Source organism: Pithys albifrons, chromosome 1 (genome assembly GCF_047495875.1).
Source record: "Pithys albifrons albifrons isolate INPA30051 chromosome 1, PitAlb_v1, whole genome shotgun sequence".
NCBI classification, from domain to species: Eukaryota; Metazoa; Chordata; class Aves; order Passeriformes; family Thamnophilidae; genus Pithys; species Pithys albifrons.
Genome location: NC_092458.1, coordinates 44,327,268 through 44,345,723, shown reverse-complemented (window position 1 = coordinate 44,345,723; position 18,456 = coordinate 44,327,268). Strand labels below are relative to the sequence as shown.

Below are 18,456 nucleotides of genomic sequence, written 5' to 3'. Positions count from 1 at the left end.
TATTTGGGGAAATGCACACAATGTATGCAGTGCATACAACATGATGTCATGCATACTCTACCTGTCTCTGATGAGTTTTTGTTCGCCGATGGAGATGGAGGAATCGGTCACAATCTGTGCACAAATTCCCACAGACGTTACACAAAATGATTGCAGCAGTTTCACCATCATCATGGTTATCACACATGGGCTGAGATAAAAAAAACACCCAAAATAATTCCTCTTTATTAAGTCTCTCACTTCCTTTCAGCATCTGTTTTTACTCTCCCCTAGTCACCCACTCCACTATTAATTCTATCTTTAGAATAACGAGTATATAACAATTACCCCTGGACACAGAAAGCCTCGATTTATGCCATCAATTTTTCTGATATTCTTCATCTCATACTTTGTGTGATGTAGCAAAAATGTGGTTTTCAACAATAGAGTTGAGGTATCATTTTCAACCAGTGTGAGAAGAGATTTACATGGTAACAATAGGTTATGGGTGTGTTAACAGAAAAGTTCAGAGATATGAGTACTCAGGTCAGTCAACAGGCATGATATTTACCCTTCATTACTTTGATATGGTATGTTGACTCTGTTCAAACATCTAAACAAAGCTGTAGGTCATCTATAACTCAGAGACAATATGGTTGAAATAATAAACTTCAAAATCCATGATAAAATTAAGTTGTTCTACTGATATATTTTTTTAAAAAATTCAACGTGCTTCTGTTTTGCAGTTCAAAATATCTGCACAGAGTTGAACAACTGATTTTGACTATGCATATGTCTGAGAACAAGTTTCCTTTGTAGTCCCAGAACATGTGGGTTCCATGATACTGCTCATGCCACTTAAGAGTTCTTGCAAAGCAGTTCTGGTAGGGAGACACACAGTGCACCCTCAACACCTGCATATCCTGATGTAAAACAGGATTGAGGAATTTCAGCCCGAGTTCAGCAGCTTAAATCCCTGCTTAATGATGTTTTGCTTGATCCTCTGGCATTTCCAAGTCCTTTGACTTTCTTAATCACCTCAGAAACCTTTGTGTCTGCTTCCTTCTCAGCAGAGTTCTAGCCTGTTGCTACAGCTCTGTGCCTCCTGTATTCTGTATCTTCCTACATTAAACTGCTTTGGAGGCTTCTTTGCTCTAAGTACCCTTGGTTGCTAGTGCACAGTTCTTCCCTTGCCTCCCACAGGGATCCACCTAGCCAAGCTATAACATTTTGCATTTTCCAGATTGGTATTTAAAAAAACACATAAGCTTTTATTATGCTGAAAAGTACAGACAGAAACTCAATCTATTGTATCATATCAAATTTATAAATCCTCTAAGTAATACAAAAGAATTGATTTTATTATGTGTCAGGATTAACACAGAAAGAAAAAGCTCTGATAGAGGATGTTGTATTAACTGAGTCAATCTACACAAAAATCCATCACACAGAAAGGCCTTGCTTCATCCTGAACTTAACCTTTCTGTTTTAAGTTGGAATTTCTGTTTTCTGAACAGTGTTTGTCTACAACACAAATACTTCAAACATATATCTACAATCTCCACTGGGAACAAAAGAGAGAAATAAGGTTAGGCCAAGTTTACCTTTCCCTTTCCCTACCATTATTCTAAATTCTTCAATGACTGAATAAATCAAAATAAACACAAAATCATATGATTTTAAGTCTCACCATCTGTTTCTGTTGCCCATCCTTTCCCATCCATCTTCCTGAGGATAGTCTATCAACATGATCCTGGTCAAGAACACAGAGGGATGCTAAGGCCAGCCACAGCTATTGAAAGACAAAGTAGAGTTAAATGTCTTAGACACATTAAAAATAAAACAAACCAAAGCCCAATCAAATACTAAAAATATGAACTTAGGCAGATGATAATGTCATCGTTACCTGCAAACTCTATTTCCTTAGCTGAAGTCTGCTCATTCAACCCAAGACTTTATTTTCCAAAAGAAGCCAGGGACACAATAAAACTTATTGAACCTTTGGGAACTACCTTGTTTCTTTCAGGTATGCCCCTTTATGACTATAAAAACAGTAGTTAGCACACAAGAAAGAAAAAGTGAAGAAAGATTATCCAGAGCAATTACAGAGAAATATGGCAAATACAGACTTGCATATTGCTCCCAAACATTGCAGGCTTTGGGGAAGAAGAAATTCAAGGATTATACAAAAATGAAAAAAACCTTCCAAAACAAACCCCTGCAAAACTTTAGCTCAACAATACTGGTTTCCTTATGTTCTCTCCTCACTTCACAGGGCATTTGAGGTTACCTGGGGTACCCTGCTAAAAGCGTTCTGAGTTAACTATTACGAGGAAGCTTTTCTCTCTTCTCCATTGACTACAGTGAAATCCTGGACATGAGCTACATGAAGATACTTTGTCAGTATGTCTGCAACCCAAACTGAAACGTGTTTGACAGCTGCATTTTGGAATAGTTTTTAATCAAAGGTTTGATTTGAACAAAATCATTTTTGTTGAGAAACTCTATCAGACTCTCCCCCAAAAAACACACTTCCGTGACAGAACTAGTCAGTCACAAGAGCAGCTAGACTGACATTCAAGGCTGCCCTAAAACCTGGTTAAACTAATGTGGTGACAGCAGGAGCTGGTAGTAGTCCAAGACTGTGTCCTCCAGAATGGAGAGAATATGTAAGTAATGAAATGATGAAAAACACAACTGGCACAGCCTTTTAAGATGGAAAACCACATGAGTGTCAAATGCAAACTTTTTTTTAACAATTATAATGCTTGAAAAGCTAAAATCTGTACTCCCTAAGATAGTTAAGGATGTCATAATTTACAAATATGCTTTTCATTGTATTTCAAGCCATCTATTAAGGTTAAATTAGTCCCAGTTTCAAAATAAGCCTCATGGAAAAAGTAAAGACCAAGAAAAGAAAAACATACCAGGTAAGTAATAAATAGCTCAGCAAGTATTTTTTTGTTTTCATACAAACACAGGTGAAGCTTAGCTTAATTGTCCCAGAGAACATCTGTTACTGAGTGTTTTCATAATACCCTTGGGATGTGGCAGCTGATTACCTAGAAGTCAAATCACTTAAAAAAGCTGGAAAAAACCATCTGATGCATACTGTGCAATTTTCCACACAGATGATCTCATAAATTTAGTAAAAGGCAAGTATCACAGACTTAAAGCAGAATTATTTCAAGAATAAATGCCCCAATTTATAGGCATCACACTTATTCTTCATTATTTCTGAGATACCTAAGATGCATCTTTAATTACAATTCAGGTTTCAGTTGTCAGTTTCTGCCACAAAGAAGAAAACTCAACCTGCTGGGACACAGAAAGCAAAACTTTTATTGGGACATACAGGGATTGCTTTAGGATACCTGTCCATTATGCACAGAACTAGATTTGGAGAATATGAACTGTATATTGCATGCATTGCTTCATGAAGCAATCTACGTAAGAAAGTTTGTTCAGCAATATAGGAAAGCTCTTGGGTGGGCTCCCACTGCACATTTACAAAAAACTATTGCTAAATTCAGTGAAGTTCTTACTCTGGTTGTTGCAATGCACCTCACTGGTGATCTGTATTCTTCTTCCATTTTGGTCAGAGCTATGATGGTTTCAGCAATAGCATTTTTTGTCACACGTGACCAAGCTTCTGAGAGATGACCCTGTTAAAGAGGAAAGTCAATTTACTATTATTAAGAACAACAAAAAATGTAATTAGAGCTGCTACAAACAACATTAGGTTATCAGCTCAAGTTAGAACAGAAAAAGAGGAAGTCAGGGATGACTTTGACAAATCAGGTGTTTTCATAGAATTATTTGGGTTGGAAGAGACCTTAAAGATCATCTAGTTCCAAACTCCTTGCCAGGGGTAAGGTAACAACCTTCCACTAGACCACGTTGCTCAAAGCCCATCCAACCTGGCCTTGATTTTCCTATCAAGGATCTGGTAAAAATTAGCCCTCGAAGACTCAGGTGACTGACTGAGGCAGTTTCTAAGCAACTATTGGAATAAATATCTTGGAATAGGTACAGAGCATATGATTTGAAGAAGGAAAGATCATATTCCACCCCTCCTGGAGAAAGAAAGATGCAGAGTTGGAGCACAGATAAATGACTGTGAACACCACAAAGATCAGTGCTTTCCTAGAGAAATCAGCTTCACTTGCCTAGCTCAGTTTTCCTGAATCCTCTCCACAGTTTCTGTATTTGAAAGAAATAAAGAGGTGTACACAGGAAACATCAGGACTACAGCATACTTTCCAAACTAACCTTTAACATTCTGAGCCTATGGCACTGATTCATTCCCTGAAGTTTCTGATTCAGAGATTGCTGCAATCTACAGTTTTTAATGTAATCCATACATTTCTAACCCTCATGCTAAGGGGGACAAGTAATTGAGACTCACTAGACTCTAAAAAGGAAGCTATAATGACTAACTCAGATGTAGGTGACTATACATTGCAAATGTTGAAGAAGTTATGTGAATAGTCACATTTCTAACTTTACAAAGAGGCTAGTAAGACTGATGTCACCCTACTGATAATTAGCAGCTCTAAAAAGCCTCAAAGAAAGGTTTTCAAACACAGACACACACTAATTGTAACTCATGAATTGTGAGATTCTGAAATCTTGTGGTCAGCAGTAATTGCAGAGAACTCCCATCCATCTTCAGCAACTTTGAGAAGGAACCTCTTTAATCTAAGCACAGCAAGTAAGAAAACAGGACTACAAAGCTGAAGATACTGAAACACCTTTCAACGAGTATTCACAGAGGAAAATCTGGATCATTTAGAGCATCTCACTGAAACAGGCACCTCAAAATAACCTCCCAACAAATTCCTTTCACCCATAACATATACAAACCCTTTTTTTCTTTTGCCAGTATTGTTTCTAGGAAATAGCTGATTCACCTTTTACCAATTTTGCTGCCAAAAAACTTGTCTGAAGCAGATACTGCTCAGAAAAATTTAAGCCCAGATGGTTAAAGTAATAAGCAACTATAAATATAGATTTCAGTGACTGAAGGAAGTCAATTGCAACCAGAAAAACATACTGTTACATGAAAACAACACTATCATCTTACTCCACAGATACTTTTTACTCTTCAATTAGAGTTCTGAGTGCTCAAGACTTAAAAATTAAGCTTCTAAGTTAATAATGTAGAAAATGACCCGCAATTATTGTTTACTTCTTATATTTTTGGTACAAGTGACTTATTTAAAAGCTTAGTTCAAAACTGGATTTCTGTTTAGCAGAATGAGAACTCAGCTGGCTACCGCTCCTAGCCCTAGACTATCCATAAAACTATCCATTCTTTTTTATTGAGACCTAGTCACATTTAACAGCTCAACCCAATACTAACTGTAGTAGAAGGTAATGAAAATATGTACTCCTCATTATCAGAAATATTTGAATATCCTCCACACATTTAAAGGATAGAAACTCACTGCTGCCATGTCTTTAATGAGTTTAATGATGATCTCTGAAATCTGTGTAGGTGTTGAACCCTTCATCCACCAATGGCTTTCACCTCGCCGAATATAGCTGCAAAGGAGATACGGAAACAGATGAAATAAACTCAAGTAATTCCTTACTATTTGTTGAAATCCAGCACAAAGAAATAGTGTAAATATTCAGCACATAGTAGGTTATGGTTTGCTTCTTTTTCAAATTGCACTCACCAATAACATGACAGTCAAAGTGTTATACAGTTTTTTCCATTTATAAAACAAAGATTATAAAAAACCCATAACTGACTTCAAAGGAGGTGCATTTAGTTTGAGAATATATACGTGTTTTTAAACAAACCTGGAATTGAAGATCATTGGAAGTGTGACTGTAGTAACTCCTTTGCCTGCAGTAGTGCCAGCTGTCCCCGTGATAGTAGTTCCTTTGGCTTTTAGCTGTACAGTGAGAGCTTTGGCAATGCATCCCAAAAACATGTCCAAGATACCTAGTTTATTCCAATCTCCTTTTTCTGTTGAATGAATGATATCACTTATATCTGCTGGTGGAAGAGACTTCACTCCTATAATACTAGCCAGGCGACTGGGGGTTACCTCAGGCAAAACACGTCTCAGTAGGGAAGTTACCTGGAAAAGAAAAATCAGAACACAACAAATCTCATCAAGAGAGCTGCAGTTTTCAAGCAAAAATCAAATAAAGTCTTTCTTCTTCTTCACAAGCTACTTCAGTAGAAGGACTGAATCTAATTTCTATATTTAATTACTACTGTAAGAAATTCTGCAATGCTTCTATCTTGCACTGAAGTGTTCATATGTAGTGAGACAAAGCCAAAGAGTCTAGAACTGATCTCACTGAAACAATACATAGTCTTCATATAATGATAATAATTGTAATAGTGATAATAATGATGATGATAATAATAAAAATTATATTTGGTAATGGACTTATGGTAACAGTGATACAGATTTTTGTACAACTCTGATTTGCTTGCTTGGTACAGATATGTCACCCACTTTGCAATTATTTAGACATCAGAAACCTTGTGCTAGAACCATTAGAGATGCTTTAGAACTCTGAAAACAAATTAGTTGCCTTAAGCTACGGAGAATTATAATATTCTTTCCCCACCCTCCTTTAGTTTTCTTTGTCATAATATAACTGGAATTTTTGGCTGTGCCAATTGCTCTGGATCTAACAGGAGTTGTCTTGAAATTATATGGTTCAACCTTACCAGCTGGTGAAACTGGGGTTGAAATTGGCTGTATAATGCAAACTTTGGCCCAAGCATGAAGGCTTAAGCACTTAATATTTCAGATCTAATTTCTCAAGCCTTCAATGTTCTCTTGCAAAACTACTACGTATCTCCATTATAACAGAATTACTAAGCAGGGTAGTATCCACCTCCAGGCAAGTTGAGATGTGCGATTGCAACAGTTCAGAAAATTGTATAAAGAATAGTAGAGACTATGAGACATAAAAACTTCTGCAAGAGGAACTTAAAATTCACCTAGAGAAGGCACAGCAGCTAGGTACAAGGTAATGCATTAACAGTACTAAGGGAAATATGCTTATGTATTTATGCTATATTATGTGCATATAAATACACATATGCAGTTTTTAAACTTCATACATTTGAGAAATGGGAAATAAACAGCTCTGATATTTAAAAGGAGAACCTCTGGTTCTTGCAATTATATATAATAATTCTGGACAAAGCTGTCCTTTATAAATAGACAAATGCAATACATTAACTTTAATTCTCTATTTCAGAATGTAATTTGTAACACTGGTCTAAATTTAAGTACAGCCAGTCATAAGACAGTGCAAACTTTAGAATCTGAAGTTCCATCCTAAAAAAGAGAATTCTTCATCACTGAAACAAAAAGAAAATTCCTGACAAACACAACATATATAACAAGACATAGATGAAACTATTTTAAACATGAACAACTAGGCTACTGTGAAGTAAGGTTCACTGAATACTATGCAGTTCACATTAATTGAAAAATCCTTTGCAACATCACTCCCAAATGAAAGATAGGTGCTTATGTAAAAGATCCCCACCCACAAGGACATATGAAATTACTAATTGCTCTTGTGCATCCTACTTCACTTCATCAACAACCCCTGCCAAGCAAACCATGTCCCTTTGATTTATGGTTTGAAATAGCAATTTACCCTGCCCTATTCAAAATCCTCCAGAATAAGGACAAGGTGAAGAACAATATTACCCTAAGGCATCACAGTTGCTGATTTAGTTTCATGATGACTTAAATGTTAATTAATCATTTTTGGGTTCCTACACCTCACTTCTACTTCTTGGAGACAAGGCATTACAAACTTGCTCAAAAATGATTTTCTTTTAATTGCATAACAGTAGCCTTCATTGCCTTCAGCACTGTTTGGGCTTCCTACAAATAGTTTTATCCAGTCAAATTGTGGCGGTGCTGGTGTGTATATGAATATATATAACAAACACACAAAACTTTTTAATCCCATTCCAAATCTGGAAAGCCACCCTAAAACCTAACACTTTAATTCCAAAAAGCAATTCTGTATTTATTTTACTTTTACATATCCAGAAATTTTTATTTGCCCTCTCCTCCTTATTGTGAAAACAAAATGAGTTGTGTTATTTACAGTTAATTTTCTACGTGAAGTATTTAATGAAAAAAGTGAGTTCAAGTACACGTTATACTATTGTTGCCTATTCTTGTGAAAACAGACACTCGAAAACAGTTTTATGGAGAAAGATGTATAGGTTACTGTCGGCCTCAGCCTCCATGTTCCTTCCCCCTCTCTGTGTGTTTTTTCCCTGAGGTTTTTTCCACACCCCTTCCTTGCCCTGCTCCTTTGCCATCCCTGCTGTCCCATCCCCTCCAAACTCCGCTCCTATCGGGACCTTTATAAACAGACCACAAACGGAAATAAGGTGCTTTCAAGATGTTCTCCACCTAAGGTGTGTGTGTGTGTGAGTTATCTTGGGAGCCTACCCCAACCCTGGTCCCGAGAGGTTACCTTTATTCTAAGGCACACATCAGAAGGTCTGCACCCTGTGACCAGGAATGTTACAATTTTTATAACTTCTTTAGTAATTTACATATGAGATATCGATAACCAACCATGATCTTCATTTCCCTCTGTGCCCCACCCATAGGGGTGCTCAGAACTGCCTCTTGGAGATCTTCCAGGACCTCTAGGCCTTCTTCTTGTGTTTTGTCTTCTCGCTATCTACAGGTGGTCTCTCTCAAACACCACGGCCTTGGCAGGGCATGGCAAAGCTTTCAATTTGTGAGAAAGAGCTTTAGTAACTGACTTTTGGATGTGAGCAACCTGGAAGAATCTATGCAACTTATATGACTCTAAAAATCTCCAGAAATACACTAAAATCCTTAGGCATCAGTATCACACACACAATTTTAGGATTCTAAACACATTTTTCTAGGAATACCAAGACAGACAAGGAACAGGTGGCATTCACCTGTCTCTGCACTCTGGGAGAAGCAGTGTGCAGCAACGAGAAGAGATCCTGGAGCAGAGTGAGCTGCTGGGCCAGATACTGCCGGCCCACGTTGGAGCCGCTCAGTGCCAGCACCATGGAGAGCAGCTCGAAGCAATAGGCGTCAGAAGACGCGTCTTCGTCGCTGGGCTGCGAGTTGGCGTTCTCTTTGCTGGAGATGGCGTGCTCCCATTCCTCACGGACACGCGTGGCTTCCATGCGGATTGCCTGCACTATGTGGGCACACACCTATCCAAACAGAATCCAAACACATAGCAACTCTTAAAAACTTTCAGAAAGTGAAAAGGATTGTGGTTTAGGTACCTTCGCAACTGTGGCTAAAATGGAAAACCTGTGCAACTTTACCTGTGCTTAAATTACTTCTTAATATAAATTCAAATGAAGTATAAAATTGGGATTTAAACATAAAAGCACAGATTAGATAAAATTGTTCAGAATTAAGATTTAGATTTAGTACTGAATTTACTAATCTTCGTTCTGGAAAATTTAATTGAAATGATTTTATTTTTATTTTCGTTCCTGCCTTTTCGTTTACTTTTTACCTAGAATTCAGTCTAAAAATCCACCAACCCCCCTCCCACCTAAAACCTTATGAAATACATTAACTCAATATCCATAAAAGAAAAGGACTTACTAAAATACTGGAGTTTCTTGTTTAATTTACTACCCAGGAAGCTTAAAAAAATTTAGAAGCAATGCTTTCATTTTACCAATATCATGTTAAAAATAATTTTTAGGAAATTTTAAAGTTTGCTGAGTGACAAAAGAGTAGATTCTGCTTCACTTATCAAATTAAAAAATGGCAAAATGAATCAATAGCTCTTTTATTACTGTGGAAATCTTTATGATATTGTCTCATTACAGGTATAATAAAGATAATATAAAAGATGCTTTAGTTGGTATATTTTAAAAATATTAAGTATTCTGAAGGAAAAGAAAAACATACCCTAACTACTGCTTTATCTTAGAAAAAAACAGACAAGCTAAAAAAACCACTAACCCAAAATTTCACTGATTATAGAAAAGAATAATTTAAGAATCTATGCACTGATTACCTTTTCAGGAATAAATTTTATCAGACCTAAATACTTTGATGATAGAATTGAAAAGAAAACAGGTACAAACTAAGAATCTAAACTTTATCACTGAACCTCACCTAGACCTTTGTGAAGGTTTACTACTATGCTATTATTACTGGCAAAATGAATAAGTAGCATTAATAACTTGATTCTAAAACTTTTGAAATTGAGTCTAAGAGGGTAGGGAGTTTATCCATTTAAAATGGATTTTTTTCAGTGTTAGTTACCACAGATTTTTCATACAGAACAAACACATATACTATTTATAATATAAACCAAAATTTGTTCATAAAGAACAACAGAAGGAGTGCCAAATAAAAGGTTCTATATTCACTGAAAAAGAGCATATTTATTACAAGATGTCAATATTTAAACTTCAAATAATTTCAAAATGAACAAACCTGTTTCTGCAAATTTGTAAGTTTGCTCCGGCTGAATATGATCCCCACCATGTGCTCCTTCAGGTCTGCATCTGATGTTGCCTTCATGAAAAGCATATTTAATATTAGATCAAAAGTTTCAAGAACATTCCATCATTACTGTAGCAATTAAACAAACTGTGTTTTAAGAGTTTGTAGCTTTTTGTTACAGAGAAGTAAGACATGCAAGCAAGATCAATTTAACTGTGGTTAATAAATACTTCTTCAAGAGGAAATTGAGCATGTAATGAAATAAAAAATAAGCAAAACAAGTGGAGTACAACTAGCTGAGATTCAGCTCCTTCATGTAGGTTAATACAGCCAGTGACTCAGTCTTTGTGAAGCAGTGCAAGAATGTATTTTTCAGTTTGTATGTTTCATGATAAAAGAAACAGGGAAGACACAACCAAGTTACCACACAGCAGGTGTGAGAAAAATACACTTTTACAAAGAGTAATTCAGCCATGGAACTTATTGCCACAAGGTACTGGGTAGAACAAAACCCTCTATTGTCTGAAAAAAGAAATTACTTTCACTGAGGACAGTCCAATTTTGGCAATTGAACAGGACAGTCCAGATACAGTGACCATTTCAGGAACACTAACTAATGCTTGCTGGAAGACAGGGAAATACAGCAGGTAAAAGGATACCAGTGAGGTCACTTCACACTTTTTCTCTAAACATTACCAGAGACTCTCTTGAGGCAGAAGATAATAGGCAAGGACTTCCAGGCTGACCATTACTACAGGTGTTAAGTACTTCTGTAATTGCAGGCAAAATTTGTTGCCACTATTACTATGATGTTTCCATTAAATGCATGCCCCTCAATTAAAATTTGCTAATTAAAAGATCCATTATAACTTTTTGAAAATAAGCAACAGTGGCATTTTCCTTCTCTTTTAATCTAAAAATTATGTAGCAAAAGAAATGGGACAAATACTGGAAATCATCCTGAATAACTTTTTCAGCAAAGTATTATTGACAGAATAGAAATAAATACATTGTGTACTTTTTCTTCTCCTTCTGGGGAAGATAACAATGCTTTTTCTTCTTGTTCTGGGGTTGGCTCAGCATCTCCGGATATGAGTTTTCCAAATACCTGCAAGAAGGACAATGACAATTAGCAAACGTCAAACATAAACTTGTGCTGCTGTGGTGTTTTACATTAAAACATAAAGCAGTGAAAGTCTACAGTTTGAAGTAACTCTCACTGTATAACACATCATTAAGATCCCACCTGAGATGTTATAAGCCGGAAGACTCGCAGTGTCTCAGATTCACAGTTTCTTTGTTGAGCCACACTTGCAGAAATCTGGCCTGCTATTTTAATGCTTTCACCATCCTTCCATCCCAGAATTTTCACTTGTCGAACTCTTAGTGTGTTCTCTGGACCCTTCAACTCAATTTTGATGATGTGATTGTCACCTCCAGGAAGTTCACTTGTTACCCAGCCAGTATGTCTTGAATCCAAGTCTACCTATTAAAGAAGAATATAAAGATGAGAACTGACATTACATCAAACAGAAAGTAATTGACCTCTAAAACAAACCCATCATATATCACTGCAACAAATACAAGGGTTGCAATGAAATTTTCATCCTGAGCAGTAAGACTTGTTTAATTATAAAAATATTCAATCTTATGAATTCAGATTAAAAAAAATGGGATCAATTTTTAAAAAATGACATATAGCCATTTCTTTTTTTGTCTTAAAAGCTTATTAGAAACAGTGATCTACCTATCTCTTTTATCCTCAAAGCAAGAGTTCACATATTAAAAAAATCCAACTCTTAGAACTAATATTTGCTCACTACTTCAATTAAGAAAGAAGAAAAGCCACCATAATTTAACTGAAAATATAACACAATTTTCAGTAGTTATTTCATCCCTATTCACCTAAACCTCTGCCAAAGTAATCATAACTCTGTGAAAGTCAATGTCTGCTATCCTCATCGAGACATGCTAGACTAAAAATGAGAGATGAACTGTGATAAGTTTATTTAAAAAATAAATAGCTTTAAAAAAATTAACATAAATAATGCTATATGAGATCATATATTTCATATGAAACTACAATGTTACTACCGGAACACAAACAAAGTAAAAAAGCTTCATCAATACCCAATATACATGACTGAATTCTGTCATTAATAATACAGTATTTCCCAAGGATGATTACGCCACAAGAAATGGAAACTACTTGCTTAGAAAAATCTCTGCTATATGCAGCCAAAAAATGACACTAATTTTTCTATGTCAACTGTTAAAATGTTTACCTGCTTTATTCTGCAGAGATCTTCTACTGCCTTGCCAGTTAAGAAGGTCATTGAGGTCACTTTGTTCTGTAACAGACAAGCAAAATAAGAATGAAACACTTCAACTGAGGACAGTGTCGACTACTTTTGTATTAAGAGAGTATGTACTTAAAAGTGAGAATTTGTTTCATTACAAAAAACAAATGAAAATTAAAAATGATAAAAAACCAAGGACAAATAATTCCAAAGCACAGCTCTTAAAAAAAAATTTACTGTTTATATTAAAAGCTATAGTTGAAATACAGATCTATTTGTAATATTACTGTACAGATCTATACAAAAGAATGTAGAAAGTCTAGAAAATAGTTTGGATTTTATGAAAGGTCCTTATTTCTATGTTTCTACACAAGTGAGCAAGAAAAGTAACTTAAAATTATTAAATGCTTGAAAATGCAACTGAAATAGAACACACCAATTAAGTTTCCCAGTTTCAAGTTTATGCAACTGCAAATTCAGACATACTGTAAAATCAGACATATCATAACAGTTATTTCTTTAAAAATTACAGGATTTAGAAACTTTACTTTGAAATGTGAGCTGCTGAATTAGAATTACCAACTGAACTGGACAAAGAAAACAGTGGTTCATGATTGACAAATACATGCAACTTGGACTTCAGTATGGGACATTTAATTTCATTTTCCTCTTACCCCAAGATCTCTAGAATTGTCTACATGAACACAGACATAACGTGCATTGATTCCTTTTACACAGTTAATTGTGATGTTTTTAGTTTTGTTTTTATCCTCATCTCCTGATTCCCAGAATGTTTCTGTAGACCCATCTGTCAAACTACCGATCATGGCAGGTCGGCTTGATGTTTTAATGTCAACAATGCTGGTTAGGTCTTTTAGACAAACCACTATACAGAGTTCCTGTGAAAACAAATGAAAATACTTAGAAGAGCTGAAAGTAAGCTCAAGTACAGGCATTGTTTACAATTTTTAAATCCATACAGACATTTCTGTTCTGAGGAATATGCTCTCCAAGAAATGTGTTGTTTATTGACTCAAGTTATTCTGTCCTTTAAACCAAAAGACATCAATAGCTAACAGCCGAACACATTAGTAAACGCCTAAACGTATCAATAAATGGAAGAAAACAATTTAAAGATATTAATCAGAAGCATTAATTTCTGCTCCTTGGAATAACAGAACAAAGAAAGATATAAGCAAATAAGAACTGAAATACACTGCATTTAAAAGATTAACTAACTCAGTGACACAAATGCACTATGAGACACTCACCGAACACTTCACTTGTAAACCAGCTCTTAAAAGCACTGCTCAAATATAGATTTTAGTGATAAACAGGCTAAGGGTCAATACTTGAATATTTAAAGGTAAATATTAGAACGTAAATATCACTTACAAGATACATTCAAGGAAATACAACATGGCAATAAACAATGTTTTATTCAAACAATCATCATAGGAAGTACATGCTGTTCACAAATGATCTCTGCTTCTGAGGGGGAGATGTAATACTTGCCTGATTCATGACTTCAAAACCAGACTGAACACTGATACTAAAACTCTCTTCACTATCTCCATCATCAGATTTAGACAAAATATTGTTGATATGATGAAAAACATTGCTCTGGTGCAGGAACTGGTGATCAGATTGTTTGAATTTGAGACTCCAGCACCTGAAAACACATTTAGTGGACTTTGAGATTTTGAATATTGTTAAAAGACATAACCTACCAGTGAAACTATTATTTACATTTTTGCTTCTCAAAATATTTTCTATGAAACTTTAACTTCAAATTTTGCAGGATCTTTGCAGGATCTATGCATCATTTCAGGAAGGCAGCAATAAACTTTTCTTAGAATTTTAACAGCAAATGCAACTACTACTATTCACTTTTTGTCTTTGAGACAGATACACAGAAAAAATTTCAGGGTTTAAAGATACTATTCAGGTGACAGATTTCTGAGCAAAAGGGATTGCATTACCATGTACTGGTACACAGATACTACCATATTATTCAGTAATAGTATCTTTTCTTTTTCATAGTGGACACAAGTATGGAATTTAAGAGCAAATACATTCCTCTCTATGACATCTGTTACACTGTTATTTATGTATAAACACATTGATGTGTCTTCTACATACACCTTTCCTAATGGTAAGGACAGATGTGCCCCCTTTTGCACAGGCACATAAAGGTGTTTCAATTTTCCTATTTACCTTGCAAATGTTTTTATCTATAATGGTACAATATTTCCAGGATTTTGAGAATGTTCTTGAATTTGTGCTTACCTTAAGGCCATTTGCTGTAATGCACTACCACTGGGAAGGGACATCATAAGATCAGAGATTGTCTGAAGAAGGCGATGAAACGTGTGCGGTAAGGGGTGAGCTGCTTCACCAGCAATCACTATATCCGACAGAGGATGCTCACATACCCTCGTGTCTTTTTCCTAAGATGCAAAGCAATTTTTATGTTATTAGCAGACTTTCCAAAAAAAGAAAAGGATTTATGCTATTTGGTTTAAGAGTCACTGCAACAATCCCACAATGAAGGTGAACCTAAAGCAGTTCCTGTCCAAGAATTTTTACATTAAGTTATACATCAAACTCAAACAAGGAATTTGGTAAGTATACTGTATACTACCACATATTTCTCATGATTTAAATATGATTTCAAACCAAGACAGTGGGTATGAAGGTGGTGGCAGACGACTGAAGCTGATGGAGACCAGCAAGCTGTGTTATGGGCAAGAGTAGCAGAAGAAGCGAAGAAGGTTCTGACCATGATATCCTATTTGAGAAGGCATGGAAAGACTCACTTATGAAGGATATAGATTGTTTGCCCCTAGGATATAGATTGTTTGCTCCTGCTTCTTTTTTAGAGGAAAATATGATCCTCTTGAACCACAGGAACCAGCTGCATGGACCCAACATACTGACAATCTAAACTCATTCTTTTAAAGACTACAGAGGAGACAAAACTTACTCTTTCATATAGTAAAGGTTCTTATTTTGGAGGCTGACCAGAATAAGGACCAGTGGGAACACATTTCCCTCATGGAAGTACAGGAAATGAAATATAACATATATATAGAAGAATTTGACACACTTCAAAGTAAGTAAATAGAATTATAAATCTGCATGTTGATACACTAACAGGGAAAAGTTAATATCCCATATGAGATTTAGGCAAAGACCATAGTTGCTTTGTAAACAACTACAGCAGTGTACTAGGTTACAAAGCTGAAAAGACTCATTTAAGAAGATCTCATTTCAACGCTGGACTAGATAATGATAAAATGATAAAGATAACCCTGAATTACTAACAACACTACTATGATTTTTTGAGCTATTCTTTGTAGGCATGGTAATGTTTTAGATCAGAGCTAAGTCTAGAAGAGAATGTACGAAGATACCTTTTGGAAGCATGGTCTGTTAAGACTATACCATTTTACATAAATAACTATAGATTTTTCTCAAATCACTACATTAACAATGTCTAGTTATACATAGAATTACAGATATATATAATTATTTTTATATATACATATATTAAAAGAATTACTCAAATTAACTATACTTCACAATTAACTACGGACTTTTCTTAGAGCACTGAAAGACAGAGTAGACCAAACCAAAAAGGTCCTCTGAAAAATATTTTCTCTTTTCTCTCTTTTTCTCTCTTTTCTCTTTTTTTCTCTCTTTTCTTTGTGGGGCAAAGGAAGAATAAAAAGCAAACTGTAATTTTTTTTGTTACTGGATTAGCAATGTGTTTATGCTTTTTTGCTTTCTTATTTCCCATGAATACTCAAAATTAATGCATTAAAAGATTATGTAATTCATCAGCACCAAAAATTTGATGATTTAGAAGAAAAATTCATTTACCTATGTCTATAAAATGAGTTCAACTACAATTTAAGGTTCTGTTTCACATTGAGAGGATTAAGGGGGTTTTGTTCCACATAAAAATATTTCTAATTTGCCTGCAAAATCAACAGAGATGAAAGGAATGCTGAACATTACTTACTTGTTCTGCGTTTTCTTTGTTTGACTTGTTTTCTTCATCCTCTTCTTCTTCCGGCTCTACAGGTGCAGGAGTCAGGGAAGCCACAAAATGCCACAAAATATCATGAAGAGACGTTGTTTGAATGACATTACAAAGAAGCCAGTTGAAAGCCTAAAATAAATTACATACAAGGAGTTAGGAATTGGTTAAGCAAACCTACAGGAGTAAAACAATTCCTTAAACCATTTATGTAAGGAGGTGCACTGATGCTTTTGGACAGGCAAATAATAAAAATGCAGAGGTCTTCAAGTAAGGCTTTGTAGCTACAACCGTTTACAAAAATGACAACTGTATTACAGGGGACGTAGCATAATCTCAAAAATAAGTTCCAAGACAGAATTTACAACCTTCTTATTTGAATCATACAAGATCCATTAGTACATTAATACCTCCATGGCAAAGACTCGGCAAGCAGATTTCCGTAAGGCTTGTTTCATTGCTATTTCAAGTCCTTCCAGATCATGATGCTGGATTACAAATGCCAATACTGGCCACTGGAAATTTCTCTCTCCTTTGGAAAGAGAGCTGTGGGCGGAGATTAACCGAGAAAGTTCAGGAGATGGATGTCTCAGGAGAGAGGACCCCACTTCTATTCAAAAGCATAAAAATATGCAAATATTAGATTATTTGTGCATTTCAATTTCATAGCCACAGTAAAAATGAAAACCAATAAAGCATTTTTAGAATTGGTATATTTTTTCTATGAGAAAATTTCTCATTAAAAAAAGTAATGTGGAAAAATGATGCTACAATTGAGAAAGAAAATACCACCTTTACTTTTAAATCAAGCACAAAGGATTCACGACAAATTTCAGAATCATAGTAATTCCTGAGCCATTTTTAGGTTAATCCTGTGATGATTAACAAACTGATAATGTTTATTAATAAATAAAAATAAAAGCCAGTACACGTATTTATTAAAAAATATATTTGTCTACAGCTTCCAAGAACAACTGCAAATCCTTGAATAATTTTCCCCTGCTTCTAATGTCTGTGCTCTTACCTGCATCTCCACTGTTGACCCGTCTCCTAGGGATTGCCTTTACACGTGCTGGCAAAATCGAGTGCTGTTTGTCATATTCTGATGCAACAACTGAATATGATCTTTGAAAGACCGTGCGCTTTGCAAGATCTGTATCTGTTATTGGACTGGTTTCCAAACTACAAAGAAAGAAGTAATATGCTCATTAAGAAATATATAGAGAATTGTCTGAATTATGCATAACTATTAAATTAGGATACATGCATTTCATAATGACAGTGCTACTACTGCATGAAGGTTTGTCTTATGTACCTAATAACCGTTTAAATGCTGAAAAAGAAGGAACATGTATTAGATTGACACATGGTGAAAAAGCATGCAAGTGCTTCATAAACAAATGTAATGATGTACATGGCAAGTTAGAAGAACTCAGGTAATTTTTTTAGAGAGATACAAACATTCAGATCATGCCCGAATTGAAGTTTCAGACCGAACTTGTCCTAGAATGCATGTGAAAACATCTATGGTGTGAATTTTTAATATGCAAGCCAACTCAAATTTAGAACTTTATGTGAAGTAGGTAGTTGCTAACATCATTAGCCTTACAGTCAATTTTCTATTGCTATGGCTATACCTCTGACATGTTTTACT

General features: G+C 35.3%; 1 protein-coding gene across 15 annotated transcripts in view; it reads right to left on the bottom strand.

Annotated features, from left to right (window-relative positions):
- MYCBP2 (MYC binding protein 2) overlaps positions 1-18,456 on the bottom strand; it is a 184,352-nt gene that overhangs the window by 9,695 nt on the left and 156,201 nt on the right. For 13 of the 15 annotated variants that reach the window (XM_071549773.1, XM_071549741.1, XM_071549724.1 and 10 more), the window contains 16 exons: positions 17,827-17,984; positions 17,213-17,412; positions 16,785-16,934; positions 15,047-15,207; positions 14,273-14,429; positions 13,432-13,656; positions 12,743-12,808; positions 11,704-11,943; positions 11,467-11,565; positions 10,449-10,529; positions 8,930-9,196; positions 5,791-6,074; positions 5,430-5,526; positions 3,525-3,644; positions 1,670-1,771; positions 62-190 (listed from right to left, as the gene is read on the bottom strand). In XM_071549773.1, coding sequence (XP_071405874.1) covers positions 62-190; positions 1,670-1,771; positions 3,525-3,644; positions 5,430-5,526; positions 5,791-6,074; positions 8,930-9,196; positions 10,449-10,529; positions 11,467-11,565; positions 11,704-11,943; positions 12,743-12,808; positions 13,432-13,656; positions 14,273-14,429; positions 15,047-15,207; positions 16,785-16,934; positions 17,213-17,412; positions 17,827-17,984 — 2,536 coding nt within the window. The remainder of the gene's footprint in view (positions 1-61; positions 191-1,669; positions 1,772-3,524; positions 3,645-5,429; positions 5,527-5,790; positions 6,075-8,929; positions 9,197-10,448; positions 10,530-11,466; positions 11,566-11,703; positions 11,944-12,742; positions 12,809-13,431; positions 13,657-14,272; positions 14,430-15,046; positions 15,208-16,784; positions 16,935-17,212; positions 17,413-17,826; positions 17,985-18,456) is intronic. The other 2 variants (XM_071549800.1, XM_071549717.1) reach the window with 1 other exon arrangement.